Source organism: Carassius carassius, chromosome 13, assembly GCF_963082965.1.
Source record: "Carassius carassius chromosome 13, fCarCar2.1, whole genome shotgun sequence".
NCBI lineage: Eukaryota > Metazoa > Chordata > Actinopteri > Cypriniformes > Cyprinidae > Carassius > Carassius carassius.
Window position 1 is genome coordinate 569171 of NC_081767.1, and position 25522 is coordinate 594692.

The following is a 25522-nucleotide window of genomic DNA, read 5'->3' on the forward strand; positions in this document are numbered from 1 at the left end:
CTTTAGCTGAAGAAACAGTGACCTACTTGTATGAAGCCAGAAAGGTTCACAGCAACATCACCACTGAAATTTAATGTTGACACTTTTTCCAGTGGTATACGGTGCTTGAATGTGTACAGCTCTTTACCATTCACATAAACCTGATGAATTGAAGGAACACAGCCCACGTGAGGACCAAATCCTAGCTTTCTTTTAGGAGTGCAGTGAGTCTTGTTCTTAAAACACGTACCTGATATCCTTCAGATTTCACAACAGTAAACATCTCAAATGATTCTCCTTTTTTAAAGGGGTTGTCAGAGACACTTTCCTCAGTTCCCAATCTTCCATTTATTACACTGTTCATGGCCACCTTCTGGTCCATTCGAGGGTTGAAGTGGAAAGCAATGTCATCATTGCTGGACTGCCCAGTCTTGAAATTGATTTCAAATCTGCATGGAGGTTAAAACATGTTGAAACAACCAATCCTAATAACAGTGAATTATTTGTGTCCAATTTCCCAAATTTTACAATGAAGTAATTCCTTACGCGTCAGCATTAGTGGGAACAACTCCCTGTAAGTACAAGGCCATGCCTTCTCTCAGTCCTCCTGGTATTGGGGCCACATAAGGAAGGTTCTGCGGTAAACACAAGAAAATAGGCATCAGTGAGTATGAACCAGATTCTTATAGCAGGTTTTTGAACTAAGTGAATTAGAAAAATGTAGGATTTCATTCATGTTTCAATTGGTCATCACAGTCTGCTCTTGGGGGAGGGCAGACTGTGGGTTCTTATGCACTGCTGATTCATTATGTCACAAGTCACTTTTAACGATCGGTCACTCACAGGGTTTTGGACCGGCTGCAAGATCTCTGATTGTACAGAGGAAAGTTCCCCATGTGAGCTGCCCAGAGTAGTGATTATTGTTCTAACATCTGTAGGAAATACAGATTTTCTCCAGTTCTGATGAGGGAACAGAGAAATGTGACTTTAGAAATCTCTTCACCCTCAAAGCCATTCTCAGTGGATTCTGTGACAATATCATTCATCCTGCAACACTGCTTTAGCTGAAGAAACAGTGACCTACTTGTATGAAACCAGAAAGTTTCACAGCAACATCACCCATGAAATTTAATGTTGACACTTTTTCCAGTGGTATACGGTGCTTGAATGTGTACAGCTCTTTACCATTCACATAAACCTGATGAATTGAAGGAACACAGCCCACGTGAGGACCAAATCCTAGTTTTCTTTTAGGAGTGCAGTGAGTCTTGTTCTTAAAACACGTACCTGATATCCTTCAGATTTCACAACAGTAAACATCTCAAATGATTCTCCTTTTTTAAAGGGGTTGTCAGAGACACTTTCCTCAGTTCCCAATCTTCCATTTATTACACTGTTGATGGCCACCTTCTGGTCCATTCGAGGGTTGAATTGGAAAGCAATGTCATCATTGCTGGACTGCCCAGTCTTGAAATTGATTTCAAATCTGCATGGAGGTTAAAACATGTTGAAACAACCAATCCTAATAACAGTGAATTATTTGTGTCCAATTTCCCAAATTTGACAATGAAGTAATTCCTTACGCGTCAGCATTAGTGGGAACAACTCCCTGTAAGTACAAGGCCATGCCTTCTCTCAGTCCTCCTGATATTGGGGCCACATAAGGAAGGTTCTGCGGTAAACACAAGAAAATAGGCATCAGTGAGTATGAACCAGATTCTCATAGCATGTTTTTGAACTCAGTGAATTAGAAAAATGTAGGATTTCATTGATGTTTCAATTGGTCATCACAGTCTGCTCTTGGGTGAGGGCAGACTGTGGGTTCTTATGCACTGCTGATTCATTATGTCACAAGTCACTTTTAACGATCGGTCACTCACAGGGTTTTGGACCGGCTGCAAGATCTCTGATTGTACGGTGGAAAGTTCCCCATGTGAGCTGCCCAGAGTAGTGATTATTGTTCTAACATCTGTAGGAAATACAGATTTTCTCCAGTTCTGATGAGGGAACAGAGAAATGTGACTTTAGAAATCTCTTCGCTCTCAAAGCCATTCTCAGTGGATTCTGTGACAATATCATTCATCCTGCAACACTGCTTTAGCTGAAGAAACAGTGACCTACTTGTATGAAACCAGAAAGTTTCGCAGCAACATCACCCATGAAATTTAATGTTGACACTTTTTCCAGTGGTATACGATGCTTGAATGTGTACAGCTCTTTACCATTAACATAAACCTGATGAATTGAAGGAACACAGCCCACGTGAGGACCAAATCCTAGCTTTCTTTTAGGAGTGCAGTGAGTCTTGTTTTTAAAACACGTACCTGATATCCTTCAGATTTCATAACAGTAAACATCTCAAATGATTCTCCCTTTTTAAAGTGGTTGTCAGAGACACTTTCCTCAGTTCCCCAACTTCCATTTATTAGACTGTTCATTGCCACCTTCCGGTCCATTCGTGGGTTGAATTGGAAAGCAATGTCATCATTGCTGGACTGCCCAGTCTTGAAATTGATTTCAAATCTGCATGGAAGTTAAAATATGTTGAAACAACCAATCCTAATAACAGTGAATTATTTGTGTCTAATTTCCGAAATTTGACAATGAAGTAATTCCTTACGCATCAGCATTCTTGGGAACCACTCCCTGTAAGTACAAGGCCATGCCTTCTCTCAGTCCTCCTGATATTGGGGCCACATAAGGAAGGTTCTGTGGTAAACACAAGAAAATAGGCATCAGTGAGTATGAACCAGATTCTCATAGCATGTTTTTGAACTCAGTGAATTAGAAAAATGTAGAATTTCATTGATGTTTCAATTGGTCATCACAGTCTGCTCTTGGGTGAGAGCAGACTGTGGGTTCTTATGCACGTCGGTTTCATGATGTCACAAGCCACTTTTAACGATCGGTCACTTACAGGGTTTTGGACCGCCTGCAAGATCTCGGATTGTACGATGGAAAGATCCCCATGTGAGCTGCCCAGAGTAGTGATTTTTGTTCTAACTTTTGTAGGAATTACAGATGCTCTCCAGTTCTGATGAGGGAACAGAGAAATGTGACTTTAGAAATCTCTTCACCCTCAAAGCCATTCTAAGTGGATTCTGTGACAATATCATTCATTCTGCAACATTGCTTTAGCTGAAGAAACAGTAACCTACTTGTATGAAGCCAGAAAGGTTCACAGAAACATCACCACTGAAATTTAATGTTGACACTTTTTCCAGTGGTATACGGTGCTTGAATGTGTACAGCTCTTTACCATTCACATAAACCTGATAAATTGAAGGAACACAGCCCACGTGAGGACCAAATCCTAGTTTTCTTTTAGGAGTGCAGTGAGTCTTGTTCTTAAAACACGTACCTGATATCCTTCAGATTTCATAACAGTAAACATCTCAAATGATTCTCCCTTTTTAAAGGTGTTGTCAGAGACACTTTCCTCAGTTCCCCAACTTCCATTTATTAGACTGTTCATGGCCACCTTCTGGTCCATTCGTGGGTTGAATTGGAAAGCAATGTCATCATTGCTGGACTGCCCAGTCTTGAAATTGATTTCAAATCTGCATGGAAGTTAAAATATGTTGAAACAACCAATCCTAATAACAGTGAATTATTTGTGTCTAATTTCCGAAATTTGACAATGAAGTAATTCCTTACGCATCAGCATTCGTGGGAACCACTCCCTGTAAGTACAAGGCCATGCCTTCTCTCAGTCCTCCTGATATTGGGGCCACATAAGGAAGGTTCTGTGGTAAACACAAGAAAATAGGCATCAGTGAGTATGAACCAGATTCTCATAGCATGTTTTTGAACTCAGTGAATTAGAAAAATGTAGAATTTCATTGATGTTTCAATTGGTCATCACAGTCTGCTCTTGGGTGAGAGCAGACTGTGGGTTCTTATGCACGTCGGTTTCATGATGTCACAAGTCACTTTTAACGATCGGTCACTTACAGGGTTTTGGACCGCCTGCAAGATCTCGGATTGTACGGTGGAAAGATCCCCATGTGAGCTGCCCAGAGTAGTGATTTTTGTTCTAACTTTAGTAGGAATTACAGATGCTCTCCAGTTCTGATGAGGGAACAGAGAAATGTGACTTTAGAAATCTCTTCACCCTCAAAGCCATTCTCAGTGGATTCTGTGACAGTATCATTCATTCTGCAACACTGCTTTAGCTGAAGAAACAGTGACCTACTTGTATGAGGCCAGAAAGGTTCACAGCAACATCACCACTGAAATTTAATGTTGACACTTTTTCCAGTGGTATACGGTGCTTGAATGTGTACAGCTCTTTACCATTCACATAAACCTGATAAATTGAAGGAACACAGCCAACGTGAGGACCAAATCCTAGTTTCCTTTTAGGAGTGCAGTGAGTCTTGTTCTTAAAACACGTACCTGATATCCTTCAGATTTCATAACAGTAAACATCTCAAATGATTCTCCCTTTTTAAAGGGGTTGTCAGAGACACTTTCCTCAGTTCCCCAACTTCCTTTTATTAGACTGTTCATGGCCACCTTCCGGTCCATTCGAGGGTTGAATTGGAAAGCAATGTCATCATTGCTGGACTGACCAGTCTTGAAATTGATTTCAAATCTGCATGGAGGTTAAAACATGTTGAAGCAACCAATCCTAATAACAGTGAATTATTTGTGTCCCATTTCCCAAATTTTACAATGAAGTAATTCCTTACGCGTCAGCATTAGTGGGAACAACTCCCTGTAAGTACAAGGCCATGCCTTCTCTCAGTCCTCCTGGTATTGGGGCCACATAAGGAAGGTTCTGCGGTAAACACAAGAAAATAGGCATCAGTGAGTGGGAACCAGATTCTCATAGCAGGTTTTTGAACTAAGTGAATTAGAAAAATGTAGGATTTCTTTGATGTTTCAATTGGTCATCACAGTCTGCTCTTGGGTGAGGGCAGACTGTGGGTTCTTATGCACTGCTGATTCATTATGTCACAAGTCACTTTTAACGATCGGTCACTCACAGGGTTTTGGACCGGCTGCAAGATCTCTGATTGTACAGAGGAAAGTTCCCCATGTGAGCTGCCCAGAGTAGTGATTATTGTTCTAACGTCTGTAGGAAATACAGATTTTCTCCAGTTCTGATGAGGGAACAGAGAAATGTGACTTTAGAAATCTCTTCGCTCTCAAAGCCATTCTCAGTGGATTCTGTGACAATATCATTCATCCTGCAACATTGCTTTAGCTGAAGAAACAGTGACCTACTTGTATGAAACCAGAAAGTTTCACAGCAACATCACCCATGAAATTTAATGTTGACACTTTTTCCAGTGGTATACGATGCTTGAATGTGTACAGCTCTTTACCATTAACATAAACCTGATGAATTGAAGGAACACAGCCCACGTGAGGACCAAATCCTAGCTTTCTTTTAGGAGTGCAGTGAGTCTTGTTCTTAAAACACGTACCTGATATCCTTCAGATTTCATAACAGTAAACATCTCAAATGATTCTCCCTTTTTAAAGGGGTTGTCAGAGACACTTTCCTCAGTTCCCCAACTTCCATTTATTAGACTGTTCATTGCCACCTTCCGGTCCATTCGTGGGTTGAAGTGGAAAGCAATGTCATCATTGCTGGACTGCCCAGTCTTGAAATTGATTTCAAATCTGCATGGAAGTTAAAATATTTTGAAACAACCAATCCTAATAACAGTGAATTATTTGTGTCTAATTTCCGAAATTTGACAATGAAGTAATTCCTTACGCATCAGCATTGGTGGGAACCACTCCCTGTAAGTACAAGGCCATGCCTTCTCTCAGTCCTCCTGATATTGGGGCCACATAAGGAAGGTTCTGTGGTAAACGCAAGAAAATAGGCATCAGTGAGTATGAACCAGATTCTCATAGCATGTTTTTGAACTCAGTGAATTAGAAAAATGTAGAATTTCATTGATGTTTCAATTGGTCATCACAGTCTGCTCTTGGGTGAGAGCAGACTGTGGGTTCTTATGCACGTCGGTTTCATGATGTCACAAGTCACTTTTAACGATCGGTCACTTACAGGGTTTTGGACCGCCTGCAAGATCTCGGATTGTACGGTGGAAAGATCCCCATGTGAGCTGCCCAGAGTAGTGATTTTTGTTCTAACTTTTGTAGGAATTACAGATTTTCTCCAGTTCTGATGAGGGAACAGAGAAATGTGACTTTAGAAATCTCTTCGCTCTCAAAGCCATTCTCAGTGGATTCTGTGACAATATCATTCATCCTGCAACATTGCTTTAGCTGAAGAAACAGTGACCTACTTGTATGAAGCCAGAAAGTTTCACAGCAACATCACCCATGAAATTTAATGTTGACACTTTTTCCAGTGGTATACGATGCTTGAATGTGTACAGCTCTTTACCATTAACATAAACCTGATGAATTGAAGGAACACAGCCCACGTGAGGACCAAATCCTAGCTTTCTTTTAGGAGTGCAGTGAGTCTTGTTTTTAAAACACATACCTGATATCCTTCAGATTTCATAACAGTAAACATCTCAAATGATTCTCCCTTTTTAAAGGGGTTGTCAGAGACACTTTCCTCAGTTCCCCAACTTCCATTTATTAGACTGTTCATTGCCACCTTCCGGTCCATTCGTGGGTTGAAGTAGAAAGCAATGTCATCATTGCTGGACTGCCCAGTCTTGAAATTGATTTCAAATCTGCATGGAAGTTAAAATATGTTGAAACAACCAATCCTAATAACAGTGAATTATTTGTGTCTAATTTCCGAAAGTTGACAATGAAGTAATTCCTTACGCATCAGCATTCGTGGGAACCACTCCCTGTAAGTACAAGGCCATGCCTTCTCTCAGTCCTCCTGATATTGGGGCCACATAAGGAAGGTTCTGTGGTAAACACAAGAAAATAGGCATCAGTGAGTATGAACCAGATTCTCATAGCATGTTTTTGAACTCAGTGAATTAGAAAAATGTAGAATTTCATTGATGTTTCAATTGGTCATCACAGTCTGCTCTTGGGGGAGAGCAGACTGTGGATTCTCATGCACTGCTGTTTCATGATGTCACAAAGCACTTTTAACGATCGGTCACTCACAGGGTTTTGGACCGCCTGCAAGATCTCGGATTGTACGGTGGAAAGATCCCCATGTGAGCTGCCCAGAGTAGTGATTTTTGTTCTAACTTTTGTAGGAATTACAGATGCTCTCCAGTTCTGATGAGGGAACAGAGAAATGTGACTTTAGAAATCTCTTCACCCTCAAAGCAATTCTCAGTTGATTCTGTGACAGTATCATTCATTCTGCAACATTGCTTTAGCTGAAGAAACAGCGACCTACTTGTATGAAGCCAGAAAGGTTCACAGCAACATCACCACTGAAATTTAATGTTGACACTTTTTCCAGTGGTATACAGTGCTTGAATGTGTACAGCTCTTTACCATTCACATAGACCTGATGAATTGAAGGAACAACCCACGTGAGGACCAAATCCTACATTTCTTTTAGGAGTGCAGTGAGTATTGTTCTTAAACACGTACCTGATATCCTTCAGATTTCACAACAGTAAACATCTCAAATGATTCTCCCTTTTTGAAGGGGTTGTCAGAGACACTTTCCTCATTTCCCAATCTTCCATTTATTACACTGTTGATGGCCACCTTCTGGTCCATTCGAGGGTTGAAGTGGAAAGCAATGTCATCATTGCTGGACTGCCCAGTCTTGAAATTGATTTCAAATCTGCATGGAGGTTAAAACATGTTGAAACAACCAATCCTAATAACAGTGAATTATTTGTGTCCAATTTCCCAAATTTGACAATAAAGTAATTCCTTACGCGTCAGCATTAGTGGGAACCACTCCCTGTAAGTACAAGGCCATGCCTTCTCTCAGTCCTCCTGATATTGGGACCACATAAGGAAGGTTCTGCGGTAAACACAAGAAAATAGGCATCAGCGAGTATGAACCAGATTCAGGTTTTGAACTCAGTAAATTAGAAGAATGTAGGATTTCAATGATGTTTTAACTGGTCATCAGAGTCTGCTCTTGGGTGAGAGCAGACTGTGGATTCTTATGCACTGCCTTTTCATGATTTCACAAGTCACTTTAAACGATTGGTCACTCACAGGGTTTTTGACCAGCTGCAAGATCTCTGTTTGTATGGTGGAAAGATCTTCATGTGAGCTGCCCAGAGTAGTGATTTTTGTTCTAACTTCTGTAGGAAATACCGATACTTTCCAGTTCTGATGAGTGAACAGAGAAATGTGACTTTAGAAATCTTTTCACCCTCGAAGCCATTCTCACTGGGTTCTGTGACAGTATCTTTCATGCTGCAACATTGCTTTAGCTGAAAAAAAAGTGACCTACTTGTATGAAGCCAGAAAGGTTCACAGCAACATCACCACTGAAATTTAATGTTGACACTTTTTCCAGTGGCATACGATGCTTGAATGTGTACAGCTCTTTACCATTCACATAAACCTGATAAATTGAAGGAACACAGCCCACGTGAGGACCAAATCCTAGTTTTCTTTTAGGAGTGCAGTGAGTCTTTTTCTTAAAACACGTACCTGATATCCTTCAGATTTCATAACAGTAAACATCTCAAATGATTCTCCCTTTTTAAAGGGGTTGTCAGAGACACTTTCCTCAGTTCCCCAACTTCCTTTTATTAGACTGTTCATGGCCACCTTCTGGTCCATTCGAGGGTTGAATTGGAAAGCAATGTCATCATTGCTGGACTGCCCACTCTTGAAATTGATTTCAAATCTGAATGGAGGTTAAAACATGTTGAAGCAACCAATCCTAATAACAGTGAATTATTTGTGTCCCATTTCCCAAATTTTACAATGAAGTAATTCCTTACCGATCAGCATTAGTGGGAACAACTCCCTGTATGCACAAGGCCATGCCTTCTCTCAGTCCACCTGGTATTGGGGCCACATAAGGAAGCTTCTGCGGTAAACACAAGAAAATAGGCATCAGTGAGTGGGAACCAGATTCTTATAGCAGGTTTTGAACTCAGTGAATTAGAAAAATGTAGGATTTCATTGATGTTTCAATTGGTCATCACAGTCTGCTCTTGGGTGAGAGCAGACTGTGGGTTCTTATGCACTGCTGTATCATGATATCACAAGTCACTTTTAACGATCGGTCACTCACAGGGTTTTGGACCGCCTGCAAGATCTCGGATTGTACGGTGGAAAGATCCCCATGTGAGCTGCCCAGAGTAGTGATTTTTGTTCTAACTTTTGTAGGAATTACAGATGCTCTCCAGTTCTGATGAGGGAACAGAGAAATGTGACTTTAGAAATCTTTTCACCCTCGAAGCCATTCTCACTGGGTTCTGTGACAGTATCTTTCATGCTGCAACATTGCTTTAGCTGAAAAAAAAGTGACCTACTTGTATGAAGCCAGAAAGGTTCACAGCAACATCACCACTGAAATTTAATGTTGACACTTTTTCCAGTGGCATACGATGCTTGAATGTGTACAGCTCTTTACCATTCACATAAACCTGATAAATTGAAGGAACACAGCCTACGTGAGGACCAAATCCTAGTTTTCTTTTAGGAGTGCAGTGAGTCTTTTTCTTAAAACACGTACCTGATATCCTTCAGATTTCATAACAGTAAACATCTCAAATGATTCTCCCTTTTTAAAGGGGTTGTCAGAGACACTTTCCTCAGTTCCCCAACTTCCTTTTATTAGACTGTTCATGGCCACCTTCTGGTCCATTCGAGGGTTGAATTGGAAAGCAATGTCATCATTGCTGGACTGCCCACTCTTGAAATTGATTTCAAATCTGAATGGAGGTTAAAACATGTTGAAGCAACCAATCCTAATAACAGTGAATTATTTGTGTCCCATTTCCCAAATTTTACAATGAAGTAATTCCTTACCGATCAGCATTAGTGGGAACAACTCCCTGTAAGTACAAGGCCATGCCTTCTCTCAGTCCACCTGGTATTGGGGCCACATAAGGAAGGTTCTGCGGTAAACACAGGAAAATAGGCATCAGTGAGTGGGAACCAGATTCTTATAGCAGGTTTTGAACTCAGTGAATTAGAAAAATGTAGGATTTCATTGATGTTTCAATTGGTCATCACAGTCTGCTCTTGGGTGAGAGCAGACTGTGGGTTCTTATGCACTGCTGTTTCATGATGTCACAAGTCACTTTTAACGATCGGTCACTCACAGGGTTTTGGACCGCCTGCAAGATCTCGGACTGTACGGTGGAAAGATCCCCATGTGAGCTGCCCAGAGTAGTGATTTTTGTTCTAACTTTTGTAGGAATTACAGATGCTCTCCAGTTCTGATGAGGGAACAGAGAAATGTGACTTTAGAAATCTTTTCACCCTTGAAGCCATTCTCAGTGGATTCTAAGACAGTATCTTTCATGCTGCAATATTGCTTTAGCTGAAAAAAAAGTGACCTACTTGTATGAAGCCAGAAAGATTCACAGCAACATCACCTCTGAAATTTAATGTTGACACTTTTTCCAGTGGCATACGATGCTTGAATGTGTACAGCTCTTTACCATTAACATAAACCTGATGAATTGAAGGAACACAGCCCATGTGAGGACCAAATACTAGCTTTCTTTTAGGAGTGCAGTGAGTCTTGTTCTTAAAACAAGTACCTGATATCCTTCAGATTTCATAACAGTAAACATCTCAAATGATTCTCCCTTTTTAAAGGGGTTGTCAGAGACACTTTCCTCAGTTCCCCAACTTCCATTTATTAGACTGTTCATGGTCACCTTCTGGTCCATTCGTGGGTTGAAGTGGAAAGCAATGTCATCATTGCTGGACTGCCCAGTCTTGAAATTGATTTCAAATCTGCATGGAAGTTAAAATATGTTGAAACAACCAATCCTAATAACAGTGAATTATTTGGGTCCAATTTCCCCAATTTGACAATGAAGAAATTCCTTACGCATCAGCATTCTTGGGAACCACTCCCTGTAAGTACAAGGCCATGCCTTCTCTCAGTCCTCCTGATATTGGGGCCACATAAGGAAGGTTCTGTGGTAAACACAAGAAAATAGGCATCAGTGAGTATGAACCAGATTCTCATAGCAGGTTTTTGAACTCAGTGAATTAGAAAAATGTAAGATTTCATTGATGTTTCAATTGGTCATCACAGTCTGCTCTTGGGTGAGAGCAGACTGTGGATTCTTATGCACTGCTGTTTCATGATGTCACAAGTCACTTTTAACGATCGGTCACTCACAGGGTTTTGGACCGACTGCAAGATATCGGATTGTACGGTGGAAAGATCCCCATGTGAGCTGCCCAGAGTAGTGATTTTTGTTCTAACTTTTGTAGGAATTACAGATGCTCTCCAGTTCTGATGAGGGAACAGAGAAATGTGACTTTAGAAATCTTTTCTGCCTCAAAGCCATTCTCATTGGATTCTGTGACAGTATCATTCATTCTGCAACATTGCTTTAGCTGAAGAAACAGTAACCTACTTGTATGAAGCCAGAAAGGTTCACAGCAACATCACCACTGAAATTTAATGTTGACACTTTTTCCAGTGGTATACGGTGCTTGAATGTGTACAGCTCTTTACCATTCACATAAACCTGATAAATTGAAGGAACACAGCCCACGTGAGGACCAAATCCTAGTTTTCTTTTAGGAGTGCAGTGAGTCTTTTTCTTAAAACACGTACCTGATATCCTTCAGATTTCATAACAGTAAACATCTCAAATGATTCTCCCTTTTTAAAGGGGTTGTCAGAGACACTTTCCTCAGTTCCCCAACTTCCTTTTATTAGACTGTTCATGGCCACCTTCTGGTCCATTCGAGGGTTGAATTGGAAAGCAATGTCATCATTGCTGGACTGCCCACTCTTGAAATTGATTTCAAATCTGAATGGAGGTTAAAACATGTTGAAGCAACCAATCCTAATAACAGTGAATTATTTGTGTCCCATTTCCCAAATTTTACAATGAAGTAATTCCTTACCGATCAGCATTAGTGGGAACAACTCCCTGTATGCACAAGGCCATGCCTTCTCTCAGTCCACCTGGTATTGGGGCCACATAAGGAAGCTTCTGCGGTAAACACAAGAAAATAGGCATCAGTGAGTGGGAACCAGATTCTTATAGCAGGTTTTGAACTCAGTGAATTAGAAAAATGTAGGATTTCATTGATGTTTCAATTGGTCATCACAGTCTGCTCTTGGGTGAGAGCAGACTGTGGGTTCTTATGCACTGCTGTTTCATGATGTCACAAGTCACTTTTAACGATCGGTCACTCACAGGGTTTTGGACCGCCTGCAAGATCTCGGACTGTACGGTGGAAAGATCCCCATGTGAGCTGCCCAGAGTAGTGATTTTTGTTCTAACTTTTGTAGGAATTACAGATGCTCTCCAGTTCTGATGAGGGAACAGAGAAATGTGACTTTAGAAATCTTTTCACCCTTGAAGCCATTCTCAGTGGATTCTAAGACAGTATCTTTCATGCTGCAATATTGCTTTAGCTGAAAAAAAAGTGACCTACTTGTATGAAGCCAGAAAGATTCACAGCAACATCACCTCTGAAATTTAATGTTGACACTTTTTCCAGTGGCATACGATGCTTGAATGTGTACAGCTCTTTACCATTAACATAAACCTGATGAATTGAAGGAACACAGCCCATGTGAGGACCAAATACTAGCTTTCTTTTAGGAGTGCAGTGAGTCTTGTTCTTAAAACAAGTACCTGATATCCTTCAGATTTCATAACAGTAAACATCTCAAATGATTCTCCCTTTTTAAAGGGGTTGTCAGAGACACTTTCCTCAGTTCCCCAACTTCCATTTATTAGACTGTTCATGGTCACCTTCTGGTCCATTCGTGGGTTGAAGTGGAAAGCAATGTCATCATTGCTGGACTGCCCAGTCTTGAAATTGATTTCAAATCTGCATGGAAGTTAAAATATGTTGAAACAACCAATCCTAATAACAGTGAATTATTTGGGTCCAATTTCCCCAATTTGACAATGAAGAAATTCTTTACGCATCAGCATTCTTGGGAACCACTCCCTGTAAGTACAAGGCCATGCCTTCTCTCAGTCCTCCTGATATTGGGGCCACATAAGGAAGGTTCTGTGGTAAACACAAGAAAATAGGCATCAGTGAGTATGAACCAGATTCTCATAGCAGGTTTTTGAACTCAGTGAATTAGAAAAATGTAAGATTTCATTGATGTTTCAATTGGTCATCACAGTCTGCTCTTGGGTGAGAGCAGACTGTGGATTCTTATGCACTGCTGTTTCATGATGTCACAAGTCACTTTTAACGATCGGTCACTCACAGGGTTTTGGACCGACTGCAAGATATCGGATTGTACGGTGGAAAGATCCCCATGTGAGCTGCCCAGAGTAGTGATTTTTGTTCTAACTTTTGTAGGAATTACAGATGCTCTCCAGTTCTGATGAGGGAACAGAGAAATGTGACTTTAGAAATCTTTTCTGCCTCAAAGCCATTCTCATTGGATTCTGTGACAGTATCATTCATTCTGCAACATTGCTTTAGCTGAAGAAACAGTAACCTACTTGTATGAAGCCAGAAAGGTTCACAGCAACATCACCACTGAAATTTAATGTTGACACTTTTTCCAGTGGTATACGGTGCTTGAATGTGTACAGCTCTTTACCATTCACATAAACCTGATAAATTGAAGGAACACAGCCCACGTGAGGACCAAATCCTAGTTGTCTTTTAGGAGTGCAGTGAGTCTTTTTCTTAAAACACGTACCTGATATCCTTCAGGTTTCATAACAGTAAACATCTCAAATGATTCATCCTTTTTAAAGGGGTTGTCAGAGACACTTTCCTCAGTTCCCCAACTTCCTTTTATTAGACTGTTCATGGCCACCTTCTGGTCCATTCGAGGGTTGAATTGGAAAGCAATGTCATCATTGCTGGACTGCCCACTCTTGAAATTGATTTCAAATCTGAATGGAGGTTAAAACATGTTGAAGCAACCAATCCTAATAACAGTGAATTATTTGTGTCCCATTTCCCAAATTTTACAATGAAGTAATTCCTTACCGATCAGCATTAGTGGGAACAACTCCCTGTATGCACAAGGCCATGCCTTCTCTCAGTCCACCTGGTATTGGGGCCACATAAGGAAGCTTCTGCGGTAAACACAAGAAAATAGGCATCAGTGAGTGGGAACCAGATTCTTATAGCAGGTTTTGAACTCAGTGAATTAGAAAAATGTAGGATTTCATTGATGTTTCAATTGGTCATCACAGTCTGCTCTTGGGTGAGAGCAGACTGTGGGTTCTTATGCACTGCTGTATCATGATATCACAAGTCACTTTTAACGATCGGTCACTCACAGGGTTTTGGACCGCCTGCAAGATCTCGGATTGTACGGTGGAAAGATCCCCATGTGAGCTGCCCAGAGTAGTGATTTTTGTTCTAACTTTTGTAGGAATTACAGATGCTCTCCAGTTCTGATGAGGGAACAGAGAAATGTGACTTTAGAAATCTTTTCACCCTCGAAGCCATTCTCACTGGGTTCTGTGACAGTATCTTTCATGCTGCAACATTGCTTTAGCTGAAAAAAAAGTGACCTACTTGTATGAAGCCAGAAAGGTTCACAGCAACATCACCACTGAAATTTAATGTTGACACTTTTTCCAGTGGCATACGATGCTTGAATGTGTACAGCTCTTTACCATTCACATAAACCTGATAAATTGAAGGAACACAGCCTACGTGAGGACCAAATCCTAGTTTTCTTTTAGGAGTGCAGTGAGTCTTTTTCTTAAAACACGTACCTGATATCCTTCAGATTTCATAACAGTAAACATCTCAAATGATTCTCCCTTTTTAAAGGGGTTGTCAGAGACACTTTCCTCAGTTCCCCAACTTCCTTTTATTAGACTGTTCATGGCCACCTTCTGGTCCATTCGAGGGTTGAATTGGAAAGCAATGTCATCATTGCTGGACTGCCCACTCTTGAAATTGATTTCAAATCTGAATGGAGGTTAAAACATGTTGAAGCAACCAATCCTAATAACAGTGAATTATTTGTGTCCCATTTCCCAAATTTTACAATGAAGTAATTCCTTACCGATCAGCATTAGTGGGAACAACTCCCTGTAAGTACAAGGCCATGCCTTCTCTCAGTCCACCTGGTATTGGGGCCACATAAGGAAGGTTCTGCGGTAAACACAGGAAAATAGGCATCAGTGAGTGGGAACCAGATTCTTATAGCAGGTTTTGAACTCAGTGAATTAGAAAAATGTAGGATTTCATTGATGTTTCAATTGGTCATCACAGTCTGCTCTTGGGTGAGAGCAGACTGTGGGTTCTTATGCACTGCTGTTTCATGATGTCACAAGTCACTTTTAACGATCGGTCACTCACAGGGTTTTGGACCGCCTGCAAGATCTCGGACTGTACGGTGGAAAGATCCCCATGTGAGCTGCCCAGAGTAGTGATTTTTGTTCTAACTTTTGTAGGAATTACAGATGCTCTCCAGTTCTGATGAGGGAACAGAGAAATGTGACTTTAGAAATCTTTTCACCCTTGAAGCCATTCTCAGTGGATTCTAAGACAGTATCTTTCATGCTGCAATATTGCTTTAGCTGAAAAAAAAGTGACCTACTTGTATGAAGCCAGAAAGATTCACAGCAACATCACCTCTGAAATTTAATGTTGACACTTTTTCCAGTGGCATACGATGCTTGAATGTGTACAGCTCTTTACCATTAACATAAACCTGATGAATTGAAGGAACACAGCCCATGTGAGGACCAAATACTAGCTTTCTTTTAGGAGTGCAGTGAGTCTTGTTCTTAAAACAAGTACCTGATATCCTTCAGATTTCATAACAGTAAACATCTCAAATGATTCTCCCTTTTTAAAGGGGTTGTCAGAGACACTTTCCTCAGTTCCCCAACTTCCATTTATTAGACTGTTCATGGTCACCTTCTGGTCCATTCGTGGGTTGAAGTGGAAAGCAATGTCATCATTGCTGGACTGCCCAGTCTTGAAATTGATTTCAAATCTGCATGGAAGTTAAAATATGTTGAAACAACCAATCCTAATAACAGTGAATTATTTGGGTCCAATTTCCCCAATTTGACAATGAAGAAATTCCTTACGCATCAGCATTCTTGGGAACCACTCCCTGTAAGTACAAGGCCATGCCTTCTCTCAGTCCTCCTGATATTGGGGCCACATAAGGAAGGTTCTGTGGTAAACACAAGAAAATAGGCATCAGTGAGTATGAACCAGATTCTCATAGCAGGTTTTTGAACTCAGTGAATTAGAAAAATGTAAGATTTCATTGATGTTTCAATTGGTCATCACAGTCTGCTCTTGGGTGAGAGCAGACTGTGGATTCTTATGCACTGCTGTTTCATGATGTCACAAGTCACTTTTAACGATCGGTCACTCACAGGGTTTTGGACCGACTGCAAGATATCGGATTGTACGGTGGAAAGATCCCCATGTGAGCTGCCCAGAGTAGTGATTTTTGTTCTAACTTTTGTAGGAATTACAGATGCTCTCCAGTTCTGATGAGGGAACAGAGAAATGTGACTTTAGAAATCTTTTCTGCCTCAAAGCCATTCTCATTGGATTCTGTGACAGTATCATTCATTCTGCAACATTGCTTTAGCTGAAGAAACAGTAACCTACTTGTATGAAGCCAGAAAGGTTCACAGCAACATCACCACTGAAATTTAATGTTGACACTTTTTCCAGTGGTATACGGTGCTTGAATGTGTACAGCTCTTTACCATTCACATAAACCTGATAAATTGAAGGAACACAGCCCACGTGAGGACCAAATCCTAGTTTTCTTTTAGGAGTGCAGTGAGTCTTTTTCTTAAAACACGTACCTGATATCCTTCAGATTTCATAACAGTAAACATCTCAAATGATTCTCCCTTTTTAAAGGGGTTGTCAGAGACACTTTCCTCAGTTCCCCAACTTCCTTTTATTAGACTGTTCATGGCCACCTTCTGGTCCATTCGAGGGTTGAATTGGAAAGCAATGTCATCATTGCTGGACTGCCCACTCTTGAAATTGATTTCAAATCTGAATGGAGGTTAAAACATGTTGAAGCAACCAATCCTAATAACAGTGAATTATTTGTGTCCCATTTCCCAAATTTTACAATGAAGTAATTCCTTACCGATCAGCATTAGTGGGAACAACTCCCTGTATGCACAAGGCCATGCCTTCTCTCAGTCCACCTGGTATTGGGGCCACATAAGGAAGCTTCTGCGGTAAACACAAGAAAATAGGCATCAGTGAGTGGGAACCAGATTCTTATAGCAGGTTTTGAACTCAGTGAATTAGAAAAATGTAGGATTTCATTGATGTTTCAATTGGTCATCACAGTCTGCTCTTGGGTGAGAGCAGACTGTGGGTTCTTATGCACTGCTGTTTCATGATGTCACAAGTCACTTTTAACGATCGGTCACTCACAGGGTTTTGGACCGCCTGCAAGATCTCGGACTGTACGGTGGAAAGATCCCCATGTGAGCTGCCCAGAGTAGTGATTTTTGTTCTAACTTTTGTAGGAATTACAGATGCTCTCCAGTTCTGATGAGGGAACAGAGAAATGTGACTTTAGAAATCTTTTCACCCTTGAAGCCATTCTCAGTGGATTCTAAGACAGTATCTTTCATGCTGCAATATTGCTTTAGCTGAAAAAAAAGTGACCTACTTGTATGAAGCCAGAAAGATTCACAGCAACATCACCTCTGAAATTTAATGTTGACACTTTTTCCAGTGGCATACGATGCTTGAATGTGTACAGCTCTTTACCATTAACATAAACCTGATGAATTGAAGGAACACAGCCCATGTGAGGACCAAATACTAGCTTTCTTTTAGGAGTGCAGTGAGTCTTGTTCTTAAAACAAGTACCTGATATCCTTCAGATTTCATAACAGTAAACATCTCAAATGATTCTCCCTTTTTAAAGGGGTTGTCAGAGACACTTTCCTCAGTTCCCCAACTTCCATTTATTAGACTGTTCATGGTCACCTTCTGGTCCATTCGTGGGTTGAAGTGGAAAGCAATGTCATCATTGCTGGACTGCCCAGTCTTGAAATTGATTTCAAATCTGCATGGAAGTTAAAATATGTTGAAACAACCAATCCTAATAACAGTGAATTATTTGGGTCCAATTTCCCCAATTTGACAATGAAGAAATTCTTTACGCATCAGCATTCTTGGGAACCACTCCCTGTAAGTACAAGGCCATGCCTTCTCTCAGTCCTCCTGATATTGGGGCCACATAAGGAAGGTTCTGTGGTAAACACAAGAAAATAGGCATCAGTGAGTATGAACCAGATTCTCATAGCAGGTTTTTGAACTCAGTGAATTAGAAAAATGTAAGATTTCATTGATGTTTCAATTGGTCATCACAGTCTGCTCTTGGGTGAGAGCAGACTGTGGATTCTTATGCACTGCTGTTTCATGATGTCACAAGTCACTTTTAACGATCGGTCACTCACAGGGTTTTGGACCGACTGCAAGATATCGGATTGTACGGTGGAAAGATCCCCATGTGAGCTGCCCAGAGTAGTGATTTTTGTTCTAACTTTTGTAGGAATTACAGATGCTCTCCAGTTCTGATGAGGGAACAGAGAAATGTGACTTTAGAAATCTTTTCTGCCTCAAAGCCATTCTCATTGGATTCTGTGACAGTATCATTCATTCTGCAACATTGCTTTAGCTGAAGAAACAGTAACCTACTTGTATGAAGCCAGAAAGGTTCACAGCAACATCACCACTGAAATTTAATGTTGACACTTTTTCCAGTGGTATACGGTGCTTGAATGTGTACAGCTCTTTACCATTCACATAAACCTGATAAATTGAAGGAACACAGCCCACGTGAGGACCAAATCCTAGTTGTCTTTTAGGAGTGCAGTGAGTCTTTTTCTTAAAACACGTACCTGATATCCTTCAGGTTTCATAACAGTAAACATCTCAAATGATTCATCCTTTTTAAAGGGGTTGTCAGAGACACTTTCCTCAGTTCCCCAACTTCCTTTTATTAGACTGTTCATGGCCACCTTCTGGTCCATTCGAGGGTTGAATTGGAAAGCAATGTCATTATTGCTGGACTGCCCACTCTTGAAATTGATTTCAAATCTGCATGGAGGTTAAAACATGTTGAAGCAACCAATCCTAATAACAGTGAATTATTTGTGTCCCATTTCCCAAATTTTACAAAGTAATTCCTTACCGATCAGCATTAGTGGGAACAACTCCCTGTAAGTACAAGGCCATGCCTTCTCTCAGTCCTCCGGATATTGGGGCCACATAAGGAAGGTTCTGCAGTAAACACAAGAAAATTGGCATCAGTGAGTATGAACCAGATTCTTATAGTAGGTTTTGGACTCAGTGAATTAGAAAAATGTAGAATTTCATTGATGTTTCAATTGGTCATCACAGTCTGCTCTTGGGGGAGAGCAGACTGTGGATTCTTATGCACTGCTGTTTCATGATGTCACAAAGCACTTTTAACGATCGGTCACTCACAGGGTTTTGGACCGGCTGCAAGATCTCTGATTGTACGGTGGAAAGATCCCCATGTGAGCTGCCCAGAGTAGTGATTTTTGTTCTAACTTTAGTAGGAATTACAGATGCTCTCCAGTTCTGATGAGGGAAGAGAGAAATGTGACTTTAGAAATCTCTTCACCCTTAAAGCCATTCTCAGTGGATACTGTGACAGTATTATTCATTCTGCAACACTGCTTTAGCTGAAGAAACAGTGACCTACTTGTATGAAGCCAGAAAGGTTCACAGCAACATCACCACTGAAATTTAATGTTGACACTTTTTCCAGTGGTATACGGTGCTTGAATGTGTACAGCTCTTTACCATTCACATAAACCTGATGAATTGAAGGAAAACACCCCACGTGAGAACCAAATCCTACATTTCTTTTAGGAGTGAATTAGTCTTGTTCTTAAAACACGTACCTGATATCCTTCAGATTTCACAACAGTAAACATCTCAAATGATTCTCCCTTTTTAAAGGGGTCGTCAGAGACACTTTCCTCAGTTCCCAAACTTCCTTTTATTAGACTGTTCATGGCCACCTTCTGGTCCATTCGAGGGTTGAAGTGGAAAGCAATGTCATCATTGCTGGACTGCCCAGTCTTGAAATTGATTTCAAATCTGCATGGAGGTTAAAATATGTTGAAGCAACCAATCATAATAACAGTGAATTATTTGTGTCCCATTTCCCAAATTTTACAAAGTAATTCCTTACCGGTCAGCATTAGTGGGAACAACTCCCTGTAAGTACAAGGCCATGCCTTCTCTCAGTCCTCCTGATATTGGGGCCACATAAGGAAGGTTCTGCGGTAAACACAAGAAAATTGGCATCAGTGAGTATGAACCAGATTCTTATAGTAGGTTTTGGACTCCGTGAAATAAAACAAATGCAAATTTCATTAATGTTTCAACTGGTCATCACAGTCTGCTCTTGGGTGAGAGCAGACTGTGGGTTCTTATGCACTGCTGATTCATTATGTCACAAGTCATTTTTAACGATCGGTCACTCACAGGGTTTTTGACCGGCTGCAAGATCTCTGATTGTACGGTGGAAAGATCCCCATGTGAGCTGCCCAGAGTAGTGATTTTTGTTCTAACTTTAGTAGGAATTACAGATGCTCTCCAGTTCTGATGAGGGAAGAGAGAAATGTGACTTTAGAAATCTCTTCACCCTCAAAGCCATTCTCAGTGGATACTGTGACAGTATTATTCATTCTGCAACACTGCTTTAGCTGAAGAAACAGTGACCTACTTGTATGAAGCCAGAAAGGTTCACAGCAACATCACCACTGAAATTTAATGTTGACACTTTTTCCAGTGGTATACGGTGCTTGAATGTGTACAGCTCTTTACCATTCACATAAACCTGATGAATTGAAGGAACAGCCCACGTGAGGACCAAATCCTACATTTCTTTTAGGAGTGAATTAGTCTTGTTCTTAAAACACGTACCTGATATCCTTCAGATTTCACAACAGTAAACATCTCAAATGATTCTCCCTTTTTAAAGGGGTTGTCAGAGACACTTTCCTCAGTTCCCAAACTTCCTTTTATTAGACTGTTCATGGCCACCTTCTGGTCCATTCGAGGGTTGAAGTGGAAAGCAATGTCATCATTGCTGGACTGCCCAGTCTTGAAATTGATTTCAAATCTGCATGGAGGTTAAAACATGTTGAAGCAACCAATCCTAATAACAGTGAATTATTTGTGTCCCATTTCCCAAATTTTACAAAGTAATTCCTTACCGATCAGCATTAGTGGGAACAACTCCCTGTAAGTACAAGGCCATGCCTTCTCTCAGTCCTCCTGATATTGGGGCCACATAAGGAAGGTTCTGCGGTAAACACAAGAAAATTGGCATCAGTGAGTATGAACCAGATTCTTATAGTAGGTTTTGGACTCCATGAACTAAAAAAATGCAAATTTCATTAATGTTTCAACTGGTCATCACAGTCTGCTCTTGGGTGAGAGCAGACTGTGGATTCTTATGCACTGCTGATTCATTATGTCACAAGTCATTTTTAACGATCGGTCACTCACAGGGTTTTGGACCGGCTGCAAGATCTCTGATTGTACGGTGGAAAGATCCCCATATGAGCTGCCCAGAGTAGTGATTTTTGTTCTAACTTTTGTAGGAATTACAGATGCTTTCCAGTTCTGATGAGGGAACAGAGAAATGTGACTTTAGAAATCTCTTCACCCTCAAAGCCATTCTCAGTGGATTCTGTGACAATATCATTCATTCTGCAACACTGCTTTAGCTGAAGAAACAGTGACCTACTTGTATGAAGCCAGAAAGGTTCACAGCAACATCACCACTGAAATTTAATGTTGACACTTTTTCCAGTGGTATACGGTGCTTGAATGTGTACAGCTCTTTACCATTCACATAAACCTGATAAATTGAAGGAACACAGCCCACGTGAGGACCAAATCCTACATTTCTTTTAGGAGTGAATTAGTCTTGTTCTTAAAACACGTACCTGATATCCTTCAGATTTCACAACAGTAAACATCTCAAATGATTCTCCCTTTTTAAAGGGGTTGTCAGAGACACTTTCCTCAGTTCCCAAACTTCCTTTTATTAGACTGTTCATGGCCACCTTCTGGTCCATTCGAGGGTTGAAGTGGAAAGCAATGTCATCATTGCTGGACTGCCCAGTCTTGAAATTGATTTCAAATCTGCATGGAGGTTAAAACATGTTGAAGCAACCAATCCTAATAACAGTGAATTATTTGTGTCCCATTTCCCAAATTTTACAAAGTAATTCCTTACCGATCAGCATTAGTGGGAACAACTCCCTGTAAGTACAAGGCCATGGCTTCTCTCAGTCCTCCTGATATTATGGCCACATATGGAAGATTCTGCGGTAAACACAAGAAAATTGTCATCAGTGAGTATGAACCAGATTCTTATAGCAGGTTTTGGACTCCATGAACTAAAAAAATGCAAATTTCATTAATGTTTCAACTGGTCATCACAGTCTGCTCTTGGGTGAGAGCAGACTGTGGATTCTTATGCACTGCTGATTCATTATGTCACAAGTCATTTTTAACGATCGGTCACTCACAGGGTTTTGGACCGGCTGCAAGATCTCTGATTGTACGGTGGAAAGATCCCCATGTGAGCTGCCCAGAGTAGTGATTTTTGTTCTAACTTTTGTAGGAATTACAGATGCTTTCCAGTTCTGATGAGGGAACAGAGAAATGTGACTTTAGAAATCTCTTCACCCTCAAAGCCATTCTCAGTGGATTCTGTGACAGTATCATTCATTCTGCAACACTGCTTTAGCTGAAGAAACAGTGACCTACTTGTATGAAGCCAGAAAGGTTCACAGCAACATCACCACTGAAATTTAATGTTGACACTTTTTCCAGTGGTATACGGTGCTTGAATGTGTACAGCTCTTTACCATTCACATAAACCTGATGAATTGAAGGAACACAGCCCACGTGAGGACCAAATCCTACATTTCTTTTAGGAGTGAATTAGTCTTGTTCTTAAAACACGTACCTGATATCCTTCAGATTTCACAATAGTAATCATCTCAAATGATTCTCCCTTTTTAAAGGGGTTGTTAGAGACACTTTCCTCAGTTCCCAAACTTCCTTTTATTAGACTGTTCATGGCCACCTTCTGGTCCATTCTAGGGTTGAAGTGGAAAGCAATGTCATCATTGCTGGACTGCCCACTCTTGAAATTGATTTCAAATCTGCATGGAGGTTAAAATATGTTGAAGCAACCAATCCTAATAACAGTGAATTATTTGTGTCCCATTTCCCAAATTTTACAAAGTAATTTCTTACCGATCAGCATTAGTGGGAACAACTCCCTGTAAGTACAAGGCCATGCCTTCTCTCAGTCCTCCTGATATTGGGGCCACATAAGGAAGGTTCTGCGGTAAACACAAGAAAATAGGCATCAGTGAGTATGAACCAGATTCTTATAGCAGGTTTTGTACTCCGTGAACAAAAAAAGAAAATTTCATTAATCTTTCAACTGGTCATCACAGTCTGCTCTTGGGTGAGAGCAGACTGTGGATTCTTATGCACTGCTGATTCATTATGTCACAAGTCATTTTTAACGATCGGTCACTCACAGGGTTTTGGATCGGCTGCAAGATCTCTAATTGTACGTTGGAAAAATCCCCATGTGAGCTGCCTAGGGTAGTGATTTTTGTTCTAACTTTTGTAGGAATTAGAGATGCTCTCCAGTTCTGATGAGGGAACAGAGAAATGTGACTTTAGAAATCTCTTCACACTCTAAGCCATTCTCAGTGTATTCTGTGACAGTATCATTCATCCTTCAACATCTTTCATTCACTACTGTTTCATTACGTCAGAAGTCACTTTTACCGATCGGTCACTCACAGGGTTTTGGACTAGCTGTAAGGTCTCTGACTGTCTGGTGGAATGTTTACCATGTGGTCTGCTCTGACTGGTGAATGTAGGAGGAAATGAAGATGCACTCCAGTTCTAATCAGCGAACAGAGAGAGTTTATTTAGAAAGCTTTTCAATCTTCATACAATTCTCACTGGATTCAGACACAGTGTAATTCATGCTGCAATATCTCCACAGCTGTAGAAAATGAAACTTACGTTTATGAAGCCAAAAAGGCTCACAGCAACTTGTCCATTGATATTTAATTTTGACACTTTTTCCAGTGGTATACGGTGCTTGAATGTGTACAGCTCTTTACCATTCACATAAACCTGATGAACCAAAACAATAAAACTCTTTTGAGGACCTACTGTAACTTCTTTTAAGGGTCATGTGGTGACTTTAAACACATACCTGATATCCTTTAGGTTTGATGACAGTGAACATCTCAAAAGTTTCTCCTTTTTTAAAGGGGTTGTCAGTGAAACTTTCCTCGGTTCCCCATTTTCTGTTCCTGAAGCTGTTCATGACCACTTTCTGGTCCAGTCGAGAATTAAAGTGGAAAGCAGTGTCATCACTGTCAGATTGCCCAGTCTTGAAATTTATTTCAAATCTGCAGGGAAGATGAAACAACAACAACATTTTAAAACAACAAAATCCAAACAAACAATGTTAAATAAAAAAAACGGTTGTTTTTGTACAAATTGACCAACAAAACAATTCCTTACTGGCCAGCTTTATTGGCAACAACTCCCTGTAAGTACAAGGCCATGCCTTCTCTCAGTCCTCCTGAAATTGGGACCACATAAGGAAGGTTCTGCAGTAAACACAAGAAAATAGTTATCACCATATATTAACCAGATTCTTATTGCAGGCTTTGAACTTCTGATTTTATATTTAAAAGGGATTTAAAAATCATTAAATATTTTTCATGCACTGCTGTTTCTTTTAGTGCTTGCCCTTTGTTGTGTTCTAAATCCCTGGTAAGTATCTGTTACTCACAGGATTTTGAACCAGGTTGCTCAATGAATGTCTCATCTGTGGATTAATAGTAGGCATATTATGTTCAGAGCCAATCAACGAACAGCTTCCATCCAGCACAGATGAATGTTCTCCGAAAGTCATACTTGCACTCTGGCCAAAGATAGAAGTTCCCGCACAGCTCTGTAAAAGTAAGATGTCAGTAGTCGAATAACAAGTATTTAAATAATGTCTACCAGACATTTACTTATTAACCTCTTAAGTGCCACCAGCCCACCAGTGAGCCTGTTGGCATTCTTTTTTTCATTGTCTTTTCTTTCTGTCAAATATCTTAGTAATACTCATGACTAACATATCATTTGAAAACTTAAAACCTCAAAATTCATCCTGTGAAAACCATTTTGGAATCGGGACATTGTATCTTTTGGCAGTCTCTTTCCCCTTAGTGGTTTGAGTCAGGTGTCATATTCCAAAAAGTACTATGGTTTTTTGGAATCAAAACTTTTTATAATCTTGACAAAATACATATCGTCTGAAAGGTCTGCATCTCAAGATTCCATATTTTGTGGTTATTATGTGATAGAAGTAATACTGACAGAGATATGTGTGACATAAAAATGCATTAAGAAAATTCAGTGGCGTTTTGATGTTTGATGTTTTGATAGTTTGATG

The 25522-nt window shown here is 40.4% G+C and overlaps 2 protein-coding genes across 2 annotated transcripts; both read right to left on the reverse strand.

The window, feature by feature from the left end:
• Positions 1-5187: 5187 nt before the first annotated feature.
• LOC132155488 (galectin-4-like) lies at positions 5188-6210 on the reverse strand. The gene is made up of 4 exons (XM_059564290.1): positions 6151-6210; positions 5711-5799; positions 5415-5613; positions 5188-5325 (listed from the first exon to the last, which is right to left on the reverse strand). The coding sequence occupies exons 1-4, from the start codon at positions 6208-6210 to the stop codon at positions 5188-5190; spliced, it is 486 nt and encodes a 161-aa protein (XP_059420273.1).
• A 4668-nt stretch (positions 6211-10878) lies between these two features.
• LOC132155490 (galectin-4-like) lies at positions 10879-13455 on the reverse strand. The gene is made up of 8 exons (XM_059564291.1): positions 13396-13455; positions 12956-13044; positions 12660-12858; positions 12457-12570; positions 11920-12008; positions 11624-11822; positions 11421-11534; positions 10879-10971 (listed from the first exon to the last, which is right to left on the reverse strand). Exons 1-8 carry the CDS (start codon positions 13453-13455, stop codon positions 10879-10881), a joined length of 957 nt encoding a protein of 318 aa, XP_059420274.1.
• Positions 13456-25522: the final 12067 nt, after the last annotated feature.